The 18,237-nt window shown below is 43.8% G+C and overlaps 6 protein-coding genes and 1 long non-coding RNA gene across 9 annotated transcripts; 5 read left to right on the top strand and 2 right to left on the bottom strand.

Moving 5' to 3' along the window:
* Nucleotides 1-329: 329 nt before the first annotated feature.
* Nucleotides 330-4,617, top strand: LOC136193712 (death-associated protein kinase dapk-1-like). Its single transcript, XM_065982659.1, has 18 exons — nt 330-496; nt 554-682; nt 730-828; nt 879-983; nt 1,038-1,139; nt 1,189-1,287; nt 1,335-1,439; nt 1,496-1,615; nt 1,667-1,771; nt 1,822-1,950; nt 2,002-2,067; nt 2,114-2,743; nt 2,797-2,991; nt 3,041-3,904; nt 3,953-3,983; nt 4,035-4,108; nt 4,164-4,206; nt 4,254-4,617. The coding sequence occupies exons 1-18, from the start codon at nt 389-391 to the stop codon at nt 4,541-4,543; spliced, it is 3,294 nt and encodes a 1,097-aa protein (XP_065838731.1). The 5' UTR covers nt 330-388; the 3' UTR covers nt 4,544-4,617.
* Nucleotides 4,618-4,651: 34 nt separating this feature from the next.
* LOC136193723 (E3 ubiquitin-protein ligase RNF113A-like) lies at nt 4,652-5,636 on the bottom strand. The gene has a single exon (XM_065982674.1). The coding sequence runs from the start codon at nt 5,617-5,619 to the stop codon at nt 4,690-4,692; it is 930 nt and encodes a 309-aa protein (XP_065838746.1). The 5' UTR covers nt 5,620-5,636; the 3' UTR covers nt 4,652-4,689.
* A 70-nt stretch (nt 5,637-5,706) lies between these two features.
* Nucleotides 5,707-8,540, top strand: LOC136193721 (cytosolic acyl coenzyme A thioester hydrolase-like). Of its 2 annotated transcripts, XR_010671425.1 has the most exons (3): nt 5,707-7,631; nt 7,683-8,383; nt 8,514-8,540. XR_010671425.1 is itself a non-coding variant. In XM_065982672.1 (2 exons), the coding sequence occupies exons 1-2, from the start codon at nt 7,061-7,063 to the stop codon at nt 8,180-8,182; spliced, it is 1,071 nt and encodes a 356-aa protein (XP_065838744.1). In that variant the 5' UTR covers nt 5,707-7,060; the 3' UTR covers nt 8,183-8,401. The 2 variants fall into 2 exon arrangements, 1 of the variants encoding a protein (XP_065838744.1); XM_065982672.1 differs by lacking the exon at nt 8,514-8,540 and having other exon boundaries at nt 7,683-8,401.
* On the bottom strand, nt 8,202-9,021 carry LOC136193728 (dynein regulatory complex protein 8-like). Its single transcript, XM_065982680.1, has 6 exons — nt 8,891-9,021; nt 8,763-8,835; nt 8,633-8,712; nt 8,536-8,578; nt 8,416-8,482; nt 8,202-8,361 (listed from the first exon to the last, which is right to left on the bottom strand). Exons 1-6 carry the CDS (start codon nt 9,016-9,018, stop codon nt 8,237-8,239), a joined length of 516 nt encoding a protein of 171 aa, XP_065838752.1. The 5' UTR covers nt 9,019-9,021; the 3' UTR covers nt 8,202-8,236.
* A 145-nt stretch (nt 9,022-9,166) lies between these two features.
* LOC136194023 (uncharacterized) lies at nt 9,167-10,325 on the top strand. Its single transcript, XM_065983028.1, has 7 exons — nt 9,167-9,373; nt 9,432-9,505; nt 9,567-9,634; nt 9,703-9,773; nt 9,828-9,908; nt 9,957-10,028; nt 10,081-10,325. The coding sequence occupies exons 3-7, from the start codon at nt 9,588-9,590 to the stop codon at nt 10,323-10,325; spliced, it is 516 nt and encodes a 171-aa protein (XP_065839100.1). The 5' UTR covers nt 9,167-9,373; nt 9,432-9,505; nt 9,567-9,587.
* Nucleotides 10,326-10,404: 79 nt separating this feature from the next.
* LOC136193656 (uncharacterized) lies at nt 10,405-11,680 on the top strand. Of its 2 annotated transcripts, none has more exons than XR_010671406.1 (6): nt 10,405-11,032; nt 11,098-11,169; nt 11,228-11,310; nt 11,357-11,424; nt 11,480-11,555; nt 11,606-11,680. It is a non-coding gene; the product is annotated as an uncharacterized lncRNA (long non-coding RNA). The 2 variants fall into 2 exon arrangements; XR_010671407.1 differs by having other exon boundaries at nt 11,215-11,310.
* A 231-nt stretch (nt 11,681-11,911) lies between these two features.
* LOC136193611 (tetratricopeptide repeat protein 21B-like) lies at nt 11,912-18,095 on the top strand. Its single transcript, XM_065982525.1, has 37 exons — nt 11,912-12,045; nt 12,111-12,351; nt 12,410-12,474; nt 12,532-12,633; nt 12,686-12,777; nt 12,827-12,860; nt 12,910-12,966; nt 13,016-13,116; nt 13,174-13,357; nt 13,417-13,509; nt 13,562-13,661; nt 13,716-13,813; nt 13,868-13,975; nt 14,025-14,117; nt 14,170-14,299; nt 14,353-14,438; nt 14,497-14,689; nt 14,751-14,848; nt 14,894-14,958; nt 15,011-15,100; nt 15,169-15,325; nt 15,375-15,538; nt 15,593-15,681; nt 15,733-15,859; nt 15,918-15,983; nt 16,039-16,141; nt 16,195-16,305; nt 16,355-16,436; nt 16,505-16,655; nt 16,703-16,765; nt 16,813-16,911; nt 16,964-17,018; nt 17,073-17,366; nt 17,418-17,474; nt 17,526-17,646; nt 17,710-17,777; nt 17,831-18,095. Exons 1-37 carry the CDS (start codon nt 12,019-12,021, stop codon nt 17,906-17,908), a joined length of 3,942 nt encoding a protein of 1,313 aa, XP_065838597.1. The 5' UTR covers nt 11,912-12,018; the 3' UTR covers nt 17,909-18,095.
* The last annotated feature ends 142 nt before the right edge of the window (nt 18,096-18,237 follow it).

Here is an 18,237-nt window from a genome sequence, read left to right as displayed (position 1 = left end):
GGGCTTCGCCCGCGCGCGCCCTGGTGTTCGGGGAATAATCAGTACGCCAGACAATAAACTTCAAAACCAGTATCAGAGAACGCCTAATTAGGAACTTAAACATGAGCTCTATGTATGTACATAGAGCATGTGCGTAGGACTGAGCTGCAAGACTGTGATATACGTACAACAGCGTGAATATATAATAAAGTGAAATTTTATGACGTCACATTATCTAAGGCGCTCGCGTACTGTCAGCGGTGGGAGGCTGTTCATGATGGCCAACACCAGGCCATCATTCTCTAGTTATTAATCAGATTTGTCATTCGTGCGCATGCGCGGCATCTTGAGAAGTCTCTTCGCCGAAAGAAGCAAAAGAAGTCGTCGAATCGCTTGCAAGGCGACGAAAATGACATCGTCCGCTCGTTCTACGATCGATCGATTGGCCACGATAATCGCGAATGAGGATAAATTGCGCCTTTTTCTTTCTACGGAAGAAGGATTTCAATCTGATCAGGTATGGAATGGTCGCGTTTTTGATCGCTGTACACCATTGTATTCTCCTTTTCGTTAGTACCACTTGGAGTTTTCATTAATTCACTACGTGGCGGGAAGACAGTTTGAGACGGCAGAGGAAGCCAACGAATGGCTCAGTTATGCGCTTGATCAAAATAATCAAGGCATTGAGAAGGAATCAGAATACGTATGAATACGTTTTGGATTGGTAAATTAATTGATGCGTGGATGCAGGGTGGACTCCGCCCACTTCACTGTGCGTGCGAGTGGGGAAATATTTTTGGCGTTGAATGGCTCGTCAATCACGGTGCAGATGTCAACGCGGAAGGCATTGTATGACTTGGAATTGATTTGACATGGTTTCACTCATCACTCTTTTTTAGGCTGGACGTACGCCATATTCTTATGCCTGTGCAAGTTTCATTGACACAATGAAGAAAATGGTCTATCTCGAAGAACATGGCTGCATTTTGTCACCAGATGATATTGTAATAAAATTGATATCAACCCCCGCTCTCGCAACCATAACTTTTGATTTATAGGTTTGGGCAGCTCAAAATCAATTTTCGTCATACGAAGAAGCAAACGAGATTTTTCATTATCTCTTCAATAAAAAGGGATTGTGTATCGACGCTACTAATGACGTGATATATGATGTGCTTTTGTTTGCTACATGTGCAATATTTGTACTAGAGTGGGGAGATTCCTCTGCATCGTGCCTGCTCCAGTGGAAACATTTTTGGAGTAAAGTGGCTCGTGGAACGCTACGCTGATATCAATAGCGTCAACAAGGTTAGTAGATTTCACTTGTGATACTTTTATTCTTATTTTATCTTCAGGGTGGCGTAACGCCTTTTATGTTGGCGTGTCAAAGTTCCATCAATCGTTCAGCGATAGTTCGCTACTTGGGTGAAAAAGGAGCGGACTGTCAAGCACAAGATCACGTGAGATGTTTATTTGCTACAAAGTCAATCAACAAATCGCCGTCTTTTTTATTTAGAGAGGGCAGACGGCTTTGTTTTATGCCACCCGTCCCTCAGAGTGTGAAGATGATGAAGTGAAAGATGTTCTTCAATATCTTCTCATTGACAAAGGCTTTGATATCAATTCTGTTGATAAGGTTGCACTCTTAGGATATTTTTGCATTTTTTGTTTGGCAATTCTTTTTTAGGAGGGAAGGACACCCTTATTGGAAGCATGTCATTATCATTCTTCTTTTATTGTCATTCAGCAACTAATTGAATTAGGAGCTGATCTTTCTGCAAGAGGTGGTTGGGTTAGTCAGAATTCTCATTCATCACTCGTTCTCAATTCAATTCTTTGTAGAACAAACAAAATGCATTGCATATGGTTGCACAGAGATATTCAAGCGTAGACAAATCATATTCAAGCGTAGACAAATCAATTATCGATCTATTGATTGAGAAGGGTTGTGACGTCACGTGCCAAGACATAGTGACTAGTTTTTCTTGGAAATTAAAGAGAATCTATAAACGTGAATTTTAGAACGGAAAGATACCTTATGAAGTAGCACGTAATGGTCAAATCAGAGCTCACCTTCGACAGCATTACGTACGTCATCATTTTTATTCAATTCCCGTATGTAATTATTTAATAGGACGCCGCTCGATTTTCCGTTCTTCAAAGAGAAAAAGTTCCTCCGGATTCGATTAAAGTGTGCGTGGTTGGGGACGAAATGGCGGGAAAAACGACGTACGTGATTTCTCTTCTTCAACTCAATCAACCCCAACCCAAAGAAAAAGATCGTACACCCGGGGTTGATATCCATAATTGTGAAAATGAGAAAGTTGGCAAAGGATCATGGTGGGACTTTGGTGCCCAACCCACATTCCACAGCGCACATGGGCTCTTCTTCCGCCAATCAAATACAATGTTCAATCTCATTCTTCCCGTTCGGGAGAAAGAGAAGATGACGTCAAAAATCGTTCTTTGTCTTCTAGAAAAAGGCCGATATTGGTGTGCGTTCTCCAAGGCTTCAATGAGAACGCTTTCGTCTGACGAAAAATCGCTCATTCACCTTGTCGTCATTTTCAATCTCATTGGTTTCAATGAGGAAGGCAGTGAAGTGAGATTTCAGCTGAAAGAAATCGTCAAAGTTCTTCAGAGAGAAGTCGGAGACACGTTCAAAATTTCACACGTGATCGAAATGGATTGTAGCAAGAGCCAATCAGCTTGCATGAACGACTGCCGATTAAAATTGAAAAAAATTCGCGAAGAAATGCTCAAGGTAAGAACTGAGATTCTTTGGCCATCCTACGATTTCCTTTCTCTTGTGTACAGACAGCCGAAAGTGTTCCTAAATTGTGCCAAGCCATAGAGGAGAATCTTTCTCTTCCAGACGAGAAGAGAACGAAACCGTTGGCCTATTTCCTGACCACCGAAGAATTCGAAAAGTGGGTTGCTGAAGAAGTTGGCATCACGTTGAGTGACGACGAGAAAGAAGTGGCCGTTGAATATCTTGACTCGTCCGGAATAGTGAGTTCTGTAATCATTATTATACGCTATTGTTTTTTAATTAATATAGATTATTAATCTTGGTCGTCAAATTTGCGTTCGACCTATTTGGCTTTGTCATAACGTCATCGGTCCGCTACTCGCACCGCCCTATTTTGTCGTCTCCATGCCAGCCAGAAAATCGGCCATGGCATCAAGGGAAGACATGGAATCGGCTCTGAGAGCATTTGAAAATCATCTCAAGCAAAAGGGTCATCTGTTTCCATTCGTGGCGACAGTTGACGAAGCAATTGAAGTTCTTCTCTACCTCGAACTCTGCATTCCGGTTGAAGGCAGGCCTGGAGTCTATCAAATACCGGCTCTTCTTCTTGACTCAATTCCTCGCGACGCCTGGGTTGAAGATGCGATGTTTGACGTGTATTGCGGCCAACGATACGAGTGCGCCCGTTGCGTCGACATCATTTCACCTGCGTCATTCGCTCTCTTCCAATCTCGCTGCTCTCGCATGGCCAATACGAGTCATGACGCGTGGAAAGACGGCGTCAAATTGGTGAGAATCGTCGAAGACAAGAAGGTCGAGTGCCTCATTGAATCAGCAATAAAGAAGGAGCACTGTTGCATTGACATTATCCTTCGCTGGTCAAGCAAGAAGAGTGCTTCTCATAAAGTAGCAAAAGAGTTCCTAGTTGAGCTGAAAGCGATGGTCGCGACGGCGTGCGATGAACGGAGCCCTGGAGTCATTCTAGACTGGTTCTATTTAGACAGCTCTCATCTCCGACGACTCGACGAAGATCCGGCCATTTACTCGTACAGCGAAGTGGATCAGAAGCTCAACGACAAGGCTTTTGATCACATCCTGTTTTCAACTCGACCAGAGAAACGCAATGATTCTCGTGTTCGAGATTTGGTGATCATTGAAGAAGTAGATTCTCAGGTAATTAGATAGCGAGGTTCTTTTTTCTCTGGTTTACTTTTCATTTAGCCTATGGTCTCCTTAGCAAATTTCAAGTCTGGTATGCCCTATCAGGCTATGTGGAAAATATTAATAAATGGTCTGTGTTTAGATTCCTTTCCCTCTGACCATAGAATGGTGCGGGATGACGTAGACTTGGTGACCATCAAAGAGGATGCTTCCAAAGTAATCTATTTAGATAGATTCTAGGTTTCTTTTCTCTAGTTTACTTTGCCTGTAGCCGATGGTCGCTTCAGCGAATCCTGAAAGTAGTTGCAATCCTGGTATGCCCTTTGTAGAAAATATTATTTTATAAATAGTCTGCGTTTAGACGCTTTTCCCTCTGATGACGAATTGGTACCCCAAAATTTGATGAGAACATGCGCCGTTGTCAAAGGATCAAAATGGGAAGAAATTGGTGTTGTCCTTGGCATTGACTTAGAGGATCTCGAAGAGATTGGCGACTCCACTCGCTCTAACGTCACTCGCATGTTCAAAGTTCTCAAATCGTGGAGCGAAGGGGCAAAATCCCCAACAGTAGGTAAGCTTCTTAAATTGTTTAAGGAGGTGGGCGTCAACCGTAGACTCATTAAAATGAAATTTGACGAACTGTATGGGTAAAAGTATTTCTATTGTTTTCTATGTTCTTACTTTTTATTACTTTTTATATGGACGCTTTTTATGGATCCAACAAAGCCACGCCACAGTAAGATGATCACGTGAGTGCAATTTATTTATTAACCCGCCCCAAACCAAACAACATTGTCCTATGCATTCGTAAGTCCAGCCACCGCTTCCTTCTCTTTCTTTGCTATTTTCGCAACGAGCTCGCGCGCCGGATTAAAAACCCCATGCGTCTGCATATTACAAACGAAACAACGCGTGGACTTGCGATAGTGCCCCAACGCGCATCCCTCGCAAAAATAATGCCCGCACTTCGTCACAACAGGCGTCGTAAAATGCTTACGACAAATATAGCAAGCAAACGGCAAATCGTCATCGTCACCCGAACTATCCGGGACCTCATAATCACGTGCCCCTTGTTTCCCGTATGACTTCTGTTCATATTCCCTCTCAAGTTGCCAACCGCTCTTATAGTCTCCGCGATCGTGCATAAACTTGCAACTATCCCCAAAACCGCAAAACCCCGTCTCCTTATAATCTTTACACAGATCCGGCTGATAATCCCAACGGACCGTATTACGAATATTCGTCGGCGCGCGAATCGGTCCGCGACGCGTTTGCCCTTTGCCGGCGTTTCCCGCCGACGTGTCACGTGGTTCGATGTATTTACGGTAATTATTTATACCTCGATAGATTTTGTCGTCGTCTTCTTTTTCTTTTAGTTCTTTATTGATTTCCATCGAGCGTTCCGTTATCGCTTCGGCGTCGCGATCTTTTTCCGTATCGAGATTGTATTCTGCGGTTGCGCCCATGTCATCCGGGCCTTCGCGTTTGGCTGAACGTTCCGACTTGAATTGCACTGTCACCTGCTTCTTTTCGCGTTTCGTCTCCGTTTTTTGCACCATTGGATCGTTTTCGGTTCGATTTCGCTTTCGCCCGGCGACGATCGCCGCGCTTTCGCGTTCCTCCGTTTCTGCTTCGTCTGAAGAACTCGCCTTTCGTCGACGAACGTTCTGGCGACGTCCTGTTTTGCGAAAGAAGACGACTTGACGATCGTCGCTCGTGGAAGACATGTTGGCTTAGCGCACGCTCCCACCCTCGCCTCTCTCTCAAAAGAAGACGTCACAGTATAAAAACGTCATTCTTCACGTGGACTCTCATCATGCGACTTCCGTTTTGGCTTCAAGTCGTCTTTTCTCTTCTTCAACGACTCTTCTATTTAGTCTCCGATGCTCTCTTTACTATAATTGAATATTTTGGATTTTCCAGATTTTCTCTCGACGAAAATCGATTGATTTCTCAAGCGGAATCACTCGCCCAAGGTCACGTAAATCTCAAGACAAATCCTTCGTGGAGACGACTACTCACCAATGTCATCCTCACAATAAATTCAAATCGAAATATTCGTCACAGTCGACGCAAACTCCTAGAAAAAATCATCTCAGAAGAAATCGCGGCGACGGTGACGTACGACAAATTGGCTGCTAAATACTTGAATCACACAAATAGAATATCCATGAAGGCGCCAGTATTTATTATTGGTCCTCCTCGAAGTGGAACAACGCTTATGCAACGCCTATTGTCTCTATATCCACACGTACGATATTTTAGTCTAGTCGAACAATATTTCGTCGAAACGTGGTCACTTCACGATCGAAATGCTCTAGAGCAAAGTGACGTCATCAAGGCGAGGATTAGACGTGATTTGGCTCGAGGTTATAATGAGGGTTTGAAGGTTATGTCTTGGCTTGGTATTGGGCTTCCTCAAAATGTTCATTATGTTGCGGCTGATGCTCCGGACGAATGCGTTCAAGTGCTCAATAAGTATTTGTTCTTTTCGTCTTTCAGTTCGAATACGATTGGAGAATTGCACGGGGGATTTAAATTAGCTCTGCAGGATAGCGATTTCGTGCAAAATTCCTGGAAATTGTATCATAGAGATATGAAACTGATATTCCATTTGAATGGGGGAGACGAGAGCGAGAAGACATTTGTACTCAAAGCGCCTCATTACACTTGGTTCACTGATTTCATACGTAAGGAATTCCCTGGTGTTCGATTTGTACGAATGCATAGAGATCCAGTCGACGTTGCTGCTTCTTTATGCTCTCTATTTGCTCAAGTTCAAAAGGGAATGCTATGGAAAGTAGATCGGGCTGCTATAGGAAGAGCAGTCACTGATTACTTATATACAATCTATCAAAGATTACTTCAGGAATCGAGCCAATACAACGATAGTATTGACATCCACTATAGGCAGTTGCAAGAGGACAAGATAGGGACGTGTCGTACTATTGCAAAATTTCTCGCTTGGAAACACACGGATACAAATGATGAAATAATTGAAGAATTTCTTCAAGAACAACAGAAGGAGAGGCTCAGTCTACCTCAGCACACATATTCATTGTCTGACTACGATTTGAATAGCTGCAAGTTACGCGAAAAATTCAATGACTATTGCCAAAAATACGGATATTAGAACAGCATGCTTAGTTTATCCGGGACTGTAAAGATATGCGTTTCCGCAACGTTCTTTCCTCATTACGCCGTCTCTCCTTCTCCCAGATGGCCAGTCGCGTCGAAGTGAGCCGCCTAATGCATCCAGACGATGCAAACCTCGGCGGAAACGTGCACGGCGGCACGATACTCCAACTAATCGAACAAGCAGGCTGGATATCAGCCACACGCCATTGCAACACACTCCGAAACGCCCAATCAACGTCCCCCGTCACAACAGGCCTAGCGCGACTCGAACACGTCGACTTTCTACGTCCAATGCACATCGGTAACGTAGCTCTAGTTCACGCATCCGTCTCCTACGCGTCCGCGCACTCGCTCATGGTCTCCGTGCACGTGGAAAGCGAAGACGTAATGCGCGCGCGCAAGGAAACGACGAATCGCGCGACGCTATGGTACGTCGCATTTCCGCTCGAAGCGACAAGGGAAGGAGTGTGGAAAGCGGCGCCCGTTCCGCCCGTGCCGGAACTAAGCGACGAAGAAGAGCGTCACGGTCGCGAAATGTATCTAATGCAGAAACAAGATAGGGAAACGCCCCCGCATCGAGATATGGACTTTGATGCATCAGGTATGTACACGTGCACATAAATATTTATCTTATATATTTTTTCTTTATTAGAGATGACTAGGATGAATGCTAAGCAATATAGTGTCTCCTATTCGGTTTCGTCTTTGAGTCACGGTGTAAGTCCTTCTGATTGCGTTTCTTCTGATGGTCCGGCTCAAGGTGGGGTCCTTATGAAGCTTATGGATACTGTAGCTGGTATGGTTGCCTTTCGACATGCCCGGACGTCCGTTGTGACTGCTTCCATTGACGCTATCAATTTCTATAAGCCGACTTTTCGCGGGGAAGTCGTCACCGTCTCCGGACGACTCATTTTCACGAGCGAAAGATCAATGATTATTCAAGTGGCTGTCATTTCAGAGAATCTCGTGACAGGCGGGAAAAAAATGACAACAAACGCCTATTTTACGTTTGTGTCATTGGATCGCGAGACAAGACGTCCTGTACCTGTTCCGCAACTTGTTCTTGAAACGGAGGATGAGAGACGACGTCACGCTGCAGCTGAGGCGCGCTACAAAGCGGCAAAGGCGCGCCGAGGAAAATCAGCTGCGTAAATGGGCGCGCGCGCGCGCGCGCGCGACAATGTATCTATTTTCGAGATAATTCTATTATGCTGTCTCATCTACTGTCATTAATGATGCATAGTCTTTGTAGTAAATCACGTGTTTCTCGGGGTCTACGGATGCTTGGAGCATTTCTTCGAGTTCATCTTGAGAAAACGCTTCCTCTGGCACTGAAAAATCAAATCATGAAAGGTGAGACAATTAATTTAATTAAATTAGCCAACCTTCTTCAGTCATGTACTTAGTCAACTGTTCAACAGTCAAATACCCTTTTTTCTCTTCATCCAAAACCTTAATTAAATTAATTAATTAATTAAATTAGGCAATTTTTGGAGCTTTCTTACGGAAAAGGCTTTTAGTATCTGATCTTCGTTTTCAGGTCGATATCTAAATAAGGTTCTCTTTTTTATACATGTGTTAGGGGGGCGCGTATTAGTTGACCTTCTTTCCATTAGAACGCGTATCATCATTGGTTCGAAGCGTTCGTAGCGAATAAAGCCCGTAGGTTCGTCTTCTTCCACCTTCGATTGCGCGCTTATCACAAAAATAGGCCAGAATTAACGTTTTTTACCTCCGATATTAGATCGTGTAGTTCTGATTCGGTTGGACAACAGCCGAGGGATCGTATTATCGTTCCAATTTCTCTGTACGGCGAGAGAGTCGCTCGATTCGCGCAAGTTTCCCCCAACGGGGCCTCACCTCACGTCGACCGTTTTGTTCGCTTCGTGATCAAAGATATCAAACGCTGCAATCACTTTCTTCTGTATTTCTTGTCGTACGACCTCTTCGTCGCTCAGTTCTTGCTGCTTCTGTGAATCGTCGGCCATGGCAACGTGGGTCTAGCGCGCTACCGCGTACTGGTACGTCATTCGTGATCCACGTGATCTGCACAACCATTGGTTCCCGCGTTTTTGTCCGGAACCGGTCAAACCGCCCCAACTTGCCCAGCGGGCGTGTCCACGATTTCGATTTTGATTGGCTCTCGCTGCGCACACGTCATTCTTATCCGGGTTACAATTCGCCGGTTTCAGTCATTCTCGGCCGAACTTTTCTACGAGCAGGCGCCATGTCTGCCGTGATCGCGTTTTCCGCTCGTCGTCGTCTTCGGGGCGGCCGAGAAAGGCGTCCGCCTCGCGGCGGAACCTTCGACAGTCAAGCGGGCGGGGATTTCGGCGACTTCCGGTAAGCGCCAACCATCGCGCGATTTCATTCACGAACTAAATCGCGCCTTTTTCTGCAGAAACTCCCCGCGATCCTTCGCGAAGGATCGCGCCCCGAAGCGCGACGACACCAGCGCAACGCGATCGCACGCCGGTAAGTGATCTGCGACGCCGTTTTCGCGTTTCCGCGCGATCGATCGATTTTTTTCTTTCAGATCGTTGCGCCTCGGCGCGCGATGACGTGCACGAACGGGATCGCGCAGCGCGGCGCCTCCGCTCGCCTGTAAGAGCTCAATCCGCGCGACTTCCGTTTTCCCGGCCGCGCGACTAACGCGATATTCGTTTTTTTAGAAAAGCGACGGCGATCCCCCTTCAAAGCCGAGCAAACCGGCCGATCGTCAAGCCGCGCGACGTCCATGAACGTAAGCAACGCCTCCACTTCACACATCTTCATTGTTCTATATAATGTGTCATAGATGGACACGGAGAAACATCTGTCGACATTGATCTCACCTCTGACGTCAACAGTCGACATCCGGGCCTCGGCCGCGTAGAAGGTAAAGACGTCACAACGTATAATTAATTAAATAATTATTGCTCTTTAGGCTACGACGACGATGACCTCATCTCATCCGTGACGTCAACAGCCGACATCCGGGCGAGGGTCCACGTAGAAGGTAATGACGTCACGACGCATAAATAATTAATCAATTAATTATTGCCCTTTAGGCTGTTACGACAATGACATGATGACGACACCGGCAATGACGACACCGATGGAGGCCGGCCATAGCAAAAATGGCCTGACACTACCGACGAGGCAGAAGATCCAGGTTTGTACTTCCCTTGGGCCTGTGTGGTGTAGGCGTACCCATAAGGGCGGAGAGTCCTCTTACTGCACCCAAGCTGATTGCACGTTTTGCCACTGTTCCCTCTTTGAGCCAGACGGAACATGTACACTGACAGCGACCTAGGGGGTGGGAGGGAGGGTTTGAAGTGGGTCAGTGGCATCTCAGCAAAAAGCTTGTATTGTGTGCACGTACGAGGGCCTAGACGGGGACAACAAAAAGCTTAATGTAATGACCATCCAATGCATCGTGTCGCTTTGCAACTACGATAGACAAAGCATTACGTTCATGCGGGGCTCCGTAGACCGCCATGCATTAGGGTTTAGGGCGGCTGTCAGTAGGTAGGGCGGTTCCCAAAAGTAGATAGGTTGTAGCTCCTTCCCCAACGTGCTTAGCTGGCAGCCGCCACCTTAGACCATTTCAATGGATTCTGAGGTAATCTAGGTTGATTTAGAATATAGGATAACTATTTAGGTCAATGGATTTGGAGGTACTGTAGGTTGATTTTTAGAACATAGGATAACTATTTAGGTCAATGGATTCGGAGGTACTCTAGGTTGATTTAGAATGTAGGTTTAATTAATTGATTAGATTTTAGGTCAATGGAGTAGTAGGTAATTTAGGGATCAATCCATTCATATCTAATCCGTTTTTTAGCAATATTGTAGTGTAGTTAATTAAATATCTTTTTGTTTTAGCAGTAGATAATATTTCCTATTTCCTTGCGTAGATTGATAAATATTCGAAAGAAAGTCAATGGTTCTTAGAAGAGAGAGAGAGAGATAGAGCAATCTTGAGTTGGAGTAATTTCAGTGTGCATCACTAAGGATGAGGTGTTTAATTAGCAAGTGACGTCCATGTATCTGTGTTTGTAATCGCTCATATTTTTTAAATGGAGAGAGAGAGGAACGGCCAGTCTTGAGTTATTTGGACCATCATTGGCTTAGATAAAAGCTGCATCGTCAACAAAGTATGCTCTTTTTTTTGTATTGATCAATTTAATTGTTTACAATAGATTGCATTGTTAGATGAAAACTGGATCAAAAGCCAATGACTGGGTACTACCCCATGACATCAATTTCTAATTCTTAGCGACGCACTAAAGGAAGAGGTATTTTTTGACACTTTGATGTATCATTGTAAGCTATTTGTTTTAGAAACATGAGAGAGGACAGAAGGAAGGCCTTTGAAATATGGACCTAAAGGACGCACACTGAAGAAGGAGGTCTTTTATTTGGCGCATTGATAAATATTTGTATATGTACATTGTTTTGTTTTAGAACAGAGGAGCGGAAAAGGAGAAGATCTTGGAGATGGAGTTTGGAATTGCTAAAATGAACACGCACAGTGAACGAGGTATTCATTTTGACACATGGATGTATATATTTCGAAGCTTTTTTGTTTAGAAACAGAAGAGAGGAAAGAAGATGAATGATGAAGATTGCATGCAAATTGACTGCGTTTTTGCATGCAGCTGGGGGAGAGGGAGATGAGGGTTGGGAAATAAAGAAGGGGGGAAAGAGGCCGGGTGGGGGAAATATAAACGAGGAGAGGGGCTCTGGCCACTTCAGTTCACGTGCGCACGTGTTCACTCCATTATGTTATGCCGTCAACATCATTGATTGTGTCACTGCAGATTTTCGCTGCGCGTGTTATTTTCTCTCAGAATTCAGTTCGCCTGCGCAGCCCGCCGCTCGGCACAAACGCGCGCACGTTGTAAACAAGTGTCCCGTATTGGATTCGTTCGAACAGACGACAAACCGAAAAACGAACGTTTCTCCGTCTCTCGGTGTTCCCCAGCTTCAGAAAAGTCTTCAAAATGGCAGCAGCAGACTTCACAACCCTCGTAAGAGTCTCTCATCCGATCGGGGCCCCCTAAACGGTTGCTAAGCGCTCGTTCTCCACCCCCAGGCCAAAATAAACTACTATCTTCGCGAGAAATACTACCAGCACATGCAACAAGTCGTATTGGAATCGCTAAAGAAGTACGGAACCGATCCCGTCCTCGTTTTCTGGAAAGCGGTCGGCGAAATCATGGAAGATCGTCTCGCGGAGGGCATGCGCAGTCTCCAAACAATCAAAGACAAACGCGACGTCATTCTCTGCTCCTCCATGGCACTCGTTTACGCGCACAAACGCTGTAGCACAATCGGTAAGAAAAACACCTCAAAAAAAATAATGACGTCACATACATATGTGACGTCATCTAGACAAGGAAGCCGTTCAGGAACTAGATACTAGAGTGAAACAAGAGCGGCAGAAATGCGGAGAAAAAGTGAAATAGTTTAACTAAATTTAGGATATAATAGTTAGATTAGTTTTTTACATATAGGCTCTTTATTTCGCCGGGCTTTTTCTCTGGCATACGGGACGTCATGACAAAGCGCGCGAGTACGTCGATCGTATGCTAAAAATGTCTCCAGGCGCAATAGAGGTTCAAAAATAAATAAATAATACTTAGAGATTATCCTACTTGCTACTATTAGGGCTTAGTGTTGCGAGGTTGGATTGATCTCACGTGCAATCGCGATAGTTACGTCAAAAAATCAGGAAAATTTTTTGATGAAGTTTTAGGATCGTAAGTGGAATTACATCAAAAATAATTTCTAATTAAAATACGTTTTTAGTGAGGAGACATTTCTTGACGCTTTACTTGGAAAGGTAAATAATTAAATTACTTGTTATTATTTTGAAATGATGACGTCTCTAGGCTAAATATTTTGAAACGAAATTCAATTACAGCGGCGCTCTCGAATGCGTCAACAAAGTAGGGGAATTTTTAATATCAAAATCTCTCTTGGATTTTTTTCTAAAAGGCTGTTGTGTCATATCCGGGTCTCGTTCCCGCGCTGGTTGAAAAAATGAAGCTTCAGCTGTGTCTCCAAGAATGGGAACAGTCCGTCGAAACAGCCCAAAGGTCAGTTGAAATCAACAAGATCTAAGGGGGGAGATAAATAAAAAATTAATTATTTAGGATTCTTGGCTTTGATTCTCATTGCATTGACGCTGTACGAATGCTCATTCTTCATATGCTTTGCCAGGAAGGTCGACACAACGAGGCGGCTGCAAAACTTGGCGATCTCATCGAACTCGTCGATCGATTCGAGGGAAAAAATCACAATCTCTACTATTCCCTATCGAAAACATTCAGCAGAGTGGTACATAGTCTTATACGGGACTTAGGGGTTAGGGTGTCTAGTATTTATTTGCATAATAGTCGGGTCGTCACGGATTAGTTCTTCAACAGACGCAGACATTAGTAGAAAGAGCCTTAGGACTCGCCCCAACAAACGCAGTCTACACAACAGAGGTATAGAATGCCTAGATCATAAGGAAGGGTCCCCCTATGAACATCTCCTTAGCTTGGCTACGAACTAACTTTACGCGGAAAAATGAAAGAGGCGATGAAATCATATAGAAATGCGATGAAATTAGACGAGACTAGCGTCGTCGCGTTGACGGGTTTGTTGTTTAGAATACATCACGTGATCATTTTTATTATTAATCGATGATTAGGCGTGATTAGTTGTCAGCTGACCGAAGGTCATCTCGACGACGCCGAACAGCAATTGGATTTTTTGAACGAAATTCAAAGCAGCGGCACCCAATCAGCTGTTAGATTAATAGAAATAGATAGGGGGCCCCATCGAAATCAATACTTTATATAGGATCTTAAATATTTAAGTGCTTCCTTGGCTCAACGTAAAGGACAGTCAGTTGAGACAGTAGTAGCTCTTTTGAATAAGACAATTGAGATTCATTTTGCGTCTCTAAAGGCAAATGCATACTAATATATATACAATTATTATTGATTTATTGTCTCAGGGGATTGCTCTGAGTGAGAAATATTTCGAAAAGATGAATCCCGATTTTTTATTGACAATTGTTCGCGATTATTTATCTTTCGTTTCTAAGGAGGTACGGATCAATACATATACGTAATTAATTAAAATAAGTATTTAATTAATAGGTTCCGCTTCCGGGTCAACCCCCGTCTGAAATTCTCTCTCGTTGCACGGGAATTCTATCGCCCTTGACAACGGGAGCACCGGGAATTCTCGAAGGGATGTGTTGCCTAGCAAAAGTCAAATTCTACTCAGGTTAAATAAAAACACAACCAAGCAGATTAAATAATTTTAATCGGTTTCCTTAGGAAACGTTGAAGAGGCTTTCGAAGCAACTCAACGTTGTCTCCAACGCGACTCGACATACGCGGATGCTCATCTCTTACTAGCAGAGGTATAAATTAAAACTTAATTATTTATTGATTTTCCCACGTGACCATACTCCCCGCCAGATCTATTTACACGAGCACAACTTTAGTCAGGCGTCCCAATCGCTAGAATTCGGCCTCAGTCACAATTTCGATATGAAAGAAAACCCCGTGTATCATTTACTCAAAGCAAAAATATTACACGCATCCGGGAAATTCGACGAAGCAGTTCGCGTACTAAACACGGCTCTCAATATCCCGGGCGTACGAAAACCGCGTACGTAAAAAATCGATTTTTAATTAATTAAAATAATTAATTATTTAATTTATTTAATTAGTCGTTGGGCAGAGAAAAGGAAAGGCGATGGCCGGTCTCGCCGATCGCGTTGCTATCTATTTAGAATTAGCCGAAGTCCATCGAAAATTGAATCAAAAGGTAGCCAAATAAATAATTATTTTAATTAAATAGTTTGGCGATTAGCACGAGGCGGCGAAAGTAATGCAGGACTCGTTGAACGAATTTCGCGGAACCCCAGAGGAATCAAAGTAAGATTGGACCCCCAGGAATGAGGAATCCACATGACCTCCCCCCCTATAGAGTCATAATCGCGAACGCGTTACTCGATCTCGATCGCGGAGACACAGACCACGCACTACGAGTCCTCCGAACAATCAAACCAACCCAACAGTAAGAAATACAACGAAAAAACAAAAACCCTCCACACACTCGAACCCACTCCCCCTTTTCAATTTCAGACACTATACAAACGCTGTAGAAAAAATGGCCCACATATATCTTTATCAACTCAAAGATCGTCGACGTCACATCGCCTGTTTTCAAGAACTCGTCCAAAAGCGCCCCGAACCTCGCAGCTTTCTTCTCCTAGGCGACGCTTATATGAACGTCCAAGAGGCACGCTTAGATTCCCTATAGAACACTTACGAATGATCCCTACGTGTAGCCTGAGCAAGCAATTGAAGTCTATGAGACGGCTTTGAAGCGGGATCCACGTGATGGAGCGCTTGCTCGTAAAATTGGCAAGGCTCTGATTAAAACGCACTTTTTCTCGCGAGCCATTAATTATTACGAGACGGCGTTGCGCACAGGAGGGCAATCGTTCCTCAGGTTAAAAAAGAAATAGTATTTTATTTGAAGGAATTCGAATTTCTCCTATTTCAGATATGATTTAGCTGAGTTGCATTTGAAATTGAAGCAGTACGCGAAAGCCGAGAAAACATTGCAATTAGCTTTAGAACAGAAACACGAAAGTATAATTAAAAAGTCTCTTCCTTTAAAAAATCTTCCAATAATTTCCCCAGCTACTGATCTATCACATCTCGTTGAAAAAGTTCGATTTCTGACGCTTCTCGCACGAGTTTATCAACAAAGTGGCGATCCCCATAAGGCCATACAGTCGCTACAGACAGCAAAAGAGACACAAAACACGTAAGAATAATTCAACTTTTAAATTTAAAAGTAGACAAAAGGTGGGGCCCCCTTTTAGGGTTCTATCTCGCACGGGTATCGAGCAACCAGACGCGTTATCCGATCAGAAAACACTCATGGCAAAGTAAATATTATTTATAAAGAAAAATCCTTTTTAAATAATTTTTTCGCTATACAAGTATTTGTTGCCAAATGGCTGATCACTCAGTCGAAGCGAGAGAATTCGATAAAGCCGTTTTGCTCTATAGAGAAGCCCTCTCACACAAAGACACCGATCAAAAAGTAAGATTAGATACCCTAACCCTATTTCCTCACCCCCAAGAGTCTCTCATAAGACGATGCTCGCTCTCGCGAAATTATTTTTATCCATGGACGACTTAGAGTCGTGTCAACATCAGTGTCTAACTTTGCTACGTCTAAATAAGGATAATGACGCGGCGACAGTGGTAAGATAGACGCTTACGTCATCGAGGTAATCACGTGGGTTTCCCTCAGATGATGGCCGATCTTATGTTCCGTAAAAACGAATACGATTCGGCGATATTTCATTTTCAGCAACTCCTCGGAAGAAAACCGGGTATTAATTAATTAAAATATATACACCTTCAATAAAAATATTACACGTGCTTTTTTTAATTAATTAAGATCACTACGAGGCTTTGGTACGATTAGTTCAGCTCCTTAGAAAGGCGGGGCACTTAGAGGAATGCGCTAAGTACGTAAAACAAGCCGAAGAAGCGTCTCATCGACCCTCAATCGACGCGGGACTCTTCTACTGCAAAGGCTTGATAGACTGGTAAATATAAATACAATCGCTTCTCTATAAATAATTCTGGAAATAAGGTATCAAAGCAATACGAATAGTGCCTTGAAAAATTTCAATTTAGCGAGAAACGACGCTGAATGGTAAAATAAACCAATTTATTAATTTTTTCGGCCACGTGTTCTTTGAGGAGTGAACGCGCGACGTATAACATGATCGAAATCTGTCTAAATCCCGACAACGAAACAATGGGAGGCGAAACATTCGAATCGATCGACGTCGACGCAAAGTAGTAGCAATAAATTAATAGCCACATATTTAATTAAAAAATAATTTTTTAGTGAGAGACAAGACACTGATGTAGCAGCTGTGAGAACAGCGGAAAATCTCCTCAAAGTAACCCATAAAATAATTTAAATTTTTTCGCGCGCGAAAATCGCAAACCCCCAGGACCTAAAACCCAAACCCGGATGTCGTAAATTTGCCGTCGCGACCGCCTTCACTCTCGTCGCGACGAAAAACAAAGCGAACGTCGAACGAGCCCTATCCCAATTCGTCGACATCGTGGCGAATGATCGCGATCACGTGCCCGCTCTCTACGGCATGGCGGTCGCCTATATGGTCCTCAAACAGACGCCGCGCGCTCGAAATCAACTCAAACGAATCAATAAGATTCCGTGGAATTCGATAGACGGGGAGGAATTCGAAAAAAGTTGGCTTCTCTTAGCAGATATTTATATTCAGGTTAGTTAGTCAGTAAAAAAGGTGAGAATTTTCGCGAATTTTTCTTCGTAGTCTGGGAAGTATGATCTCGCGACGGATTTGCTTAAACGTTGCCTGCAATTCAATAGAGTAAAAATCGAATTTTTTATATATAAAAGGGGATTTTATTCTGGGATTTAGTCTTGCTGGAAGGCGAATGAATACTTGGGTTTTATTATGGAAAAGGAGCAGTCGTACAAGGACGCCGCCGTTCATTACGAAAACGCGTGGAAGTTCGGAAACAAGCGCAATCCGGCGATCGGTAATTTCGCAATAATTTTAATTAGCAATAGAAAAAAATCACGGGTTTTTGCCCCCATGCAAGGTTACAAACTTGCTTTCAATTATTTGAAGGCAAAGCGATTTGTTGACGCAATTGATGTGTGTCACAAGGTAGCGTAGTGCCGTAATAATTGGCAGCGTGAGATTCGACTCGTTTCCTCTAGGTTTTAGGTGCGCATCCTAATTACCCGAAAATTCGCCGAGAAATACTCGAAAAGGCTAGAGGCAGCGTACGAGCATAAACTTTTATATTGCGTCATCATGAAACGCATGCGTACGCCGACAAGTTAAAAATCAGAAAAAAAGGGGAGGGGGAAAAAAGGATAAGAGAAACGCGCGGACGAAAAAAATTGAGGTCGTAAACGAAAGGTAGGTAATTTTCTAGGAACTAAATGGGTCCGTGCTGAAGCCTTCTGCCATGGAGAAGTCTTGCACTTCACCCTAAAAAATCGATAAAAGGTTTTTTCAAAGGTCTTTCGTTTGTTCGTATTTGACGACCGCCGCCGCTGACAAAGACGATACAAAGTCCGATTGCTACTCTGTTGGTGGCGGTTGGTGGCGGTGGAGGGGC

The sequence above is a fragment of the Oscarella lobularis genome, chromosome 12, assembly GCF_947507565.1.
Source record: "Oscarella lobularis chromosome 12, ooOscLobu1.1, whole genome shotgun sequence".
In the NCBI taxonomy this organism is placed as follows: Eukaryota; Metazoa; Porifera; class Homoscleromorpha; order Homosclerophorida; family Oscarellidae; genus Oscarella; species Oscarella lobularis.
This window is presented reverse-complemented; position numbering and strand designations above follow the sequence as displayed.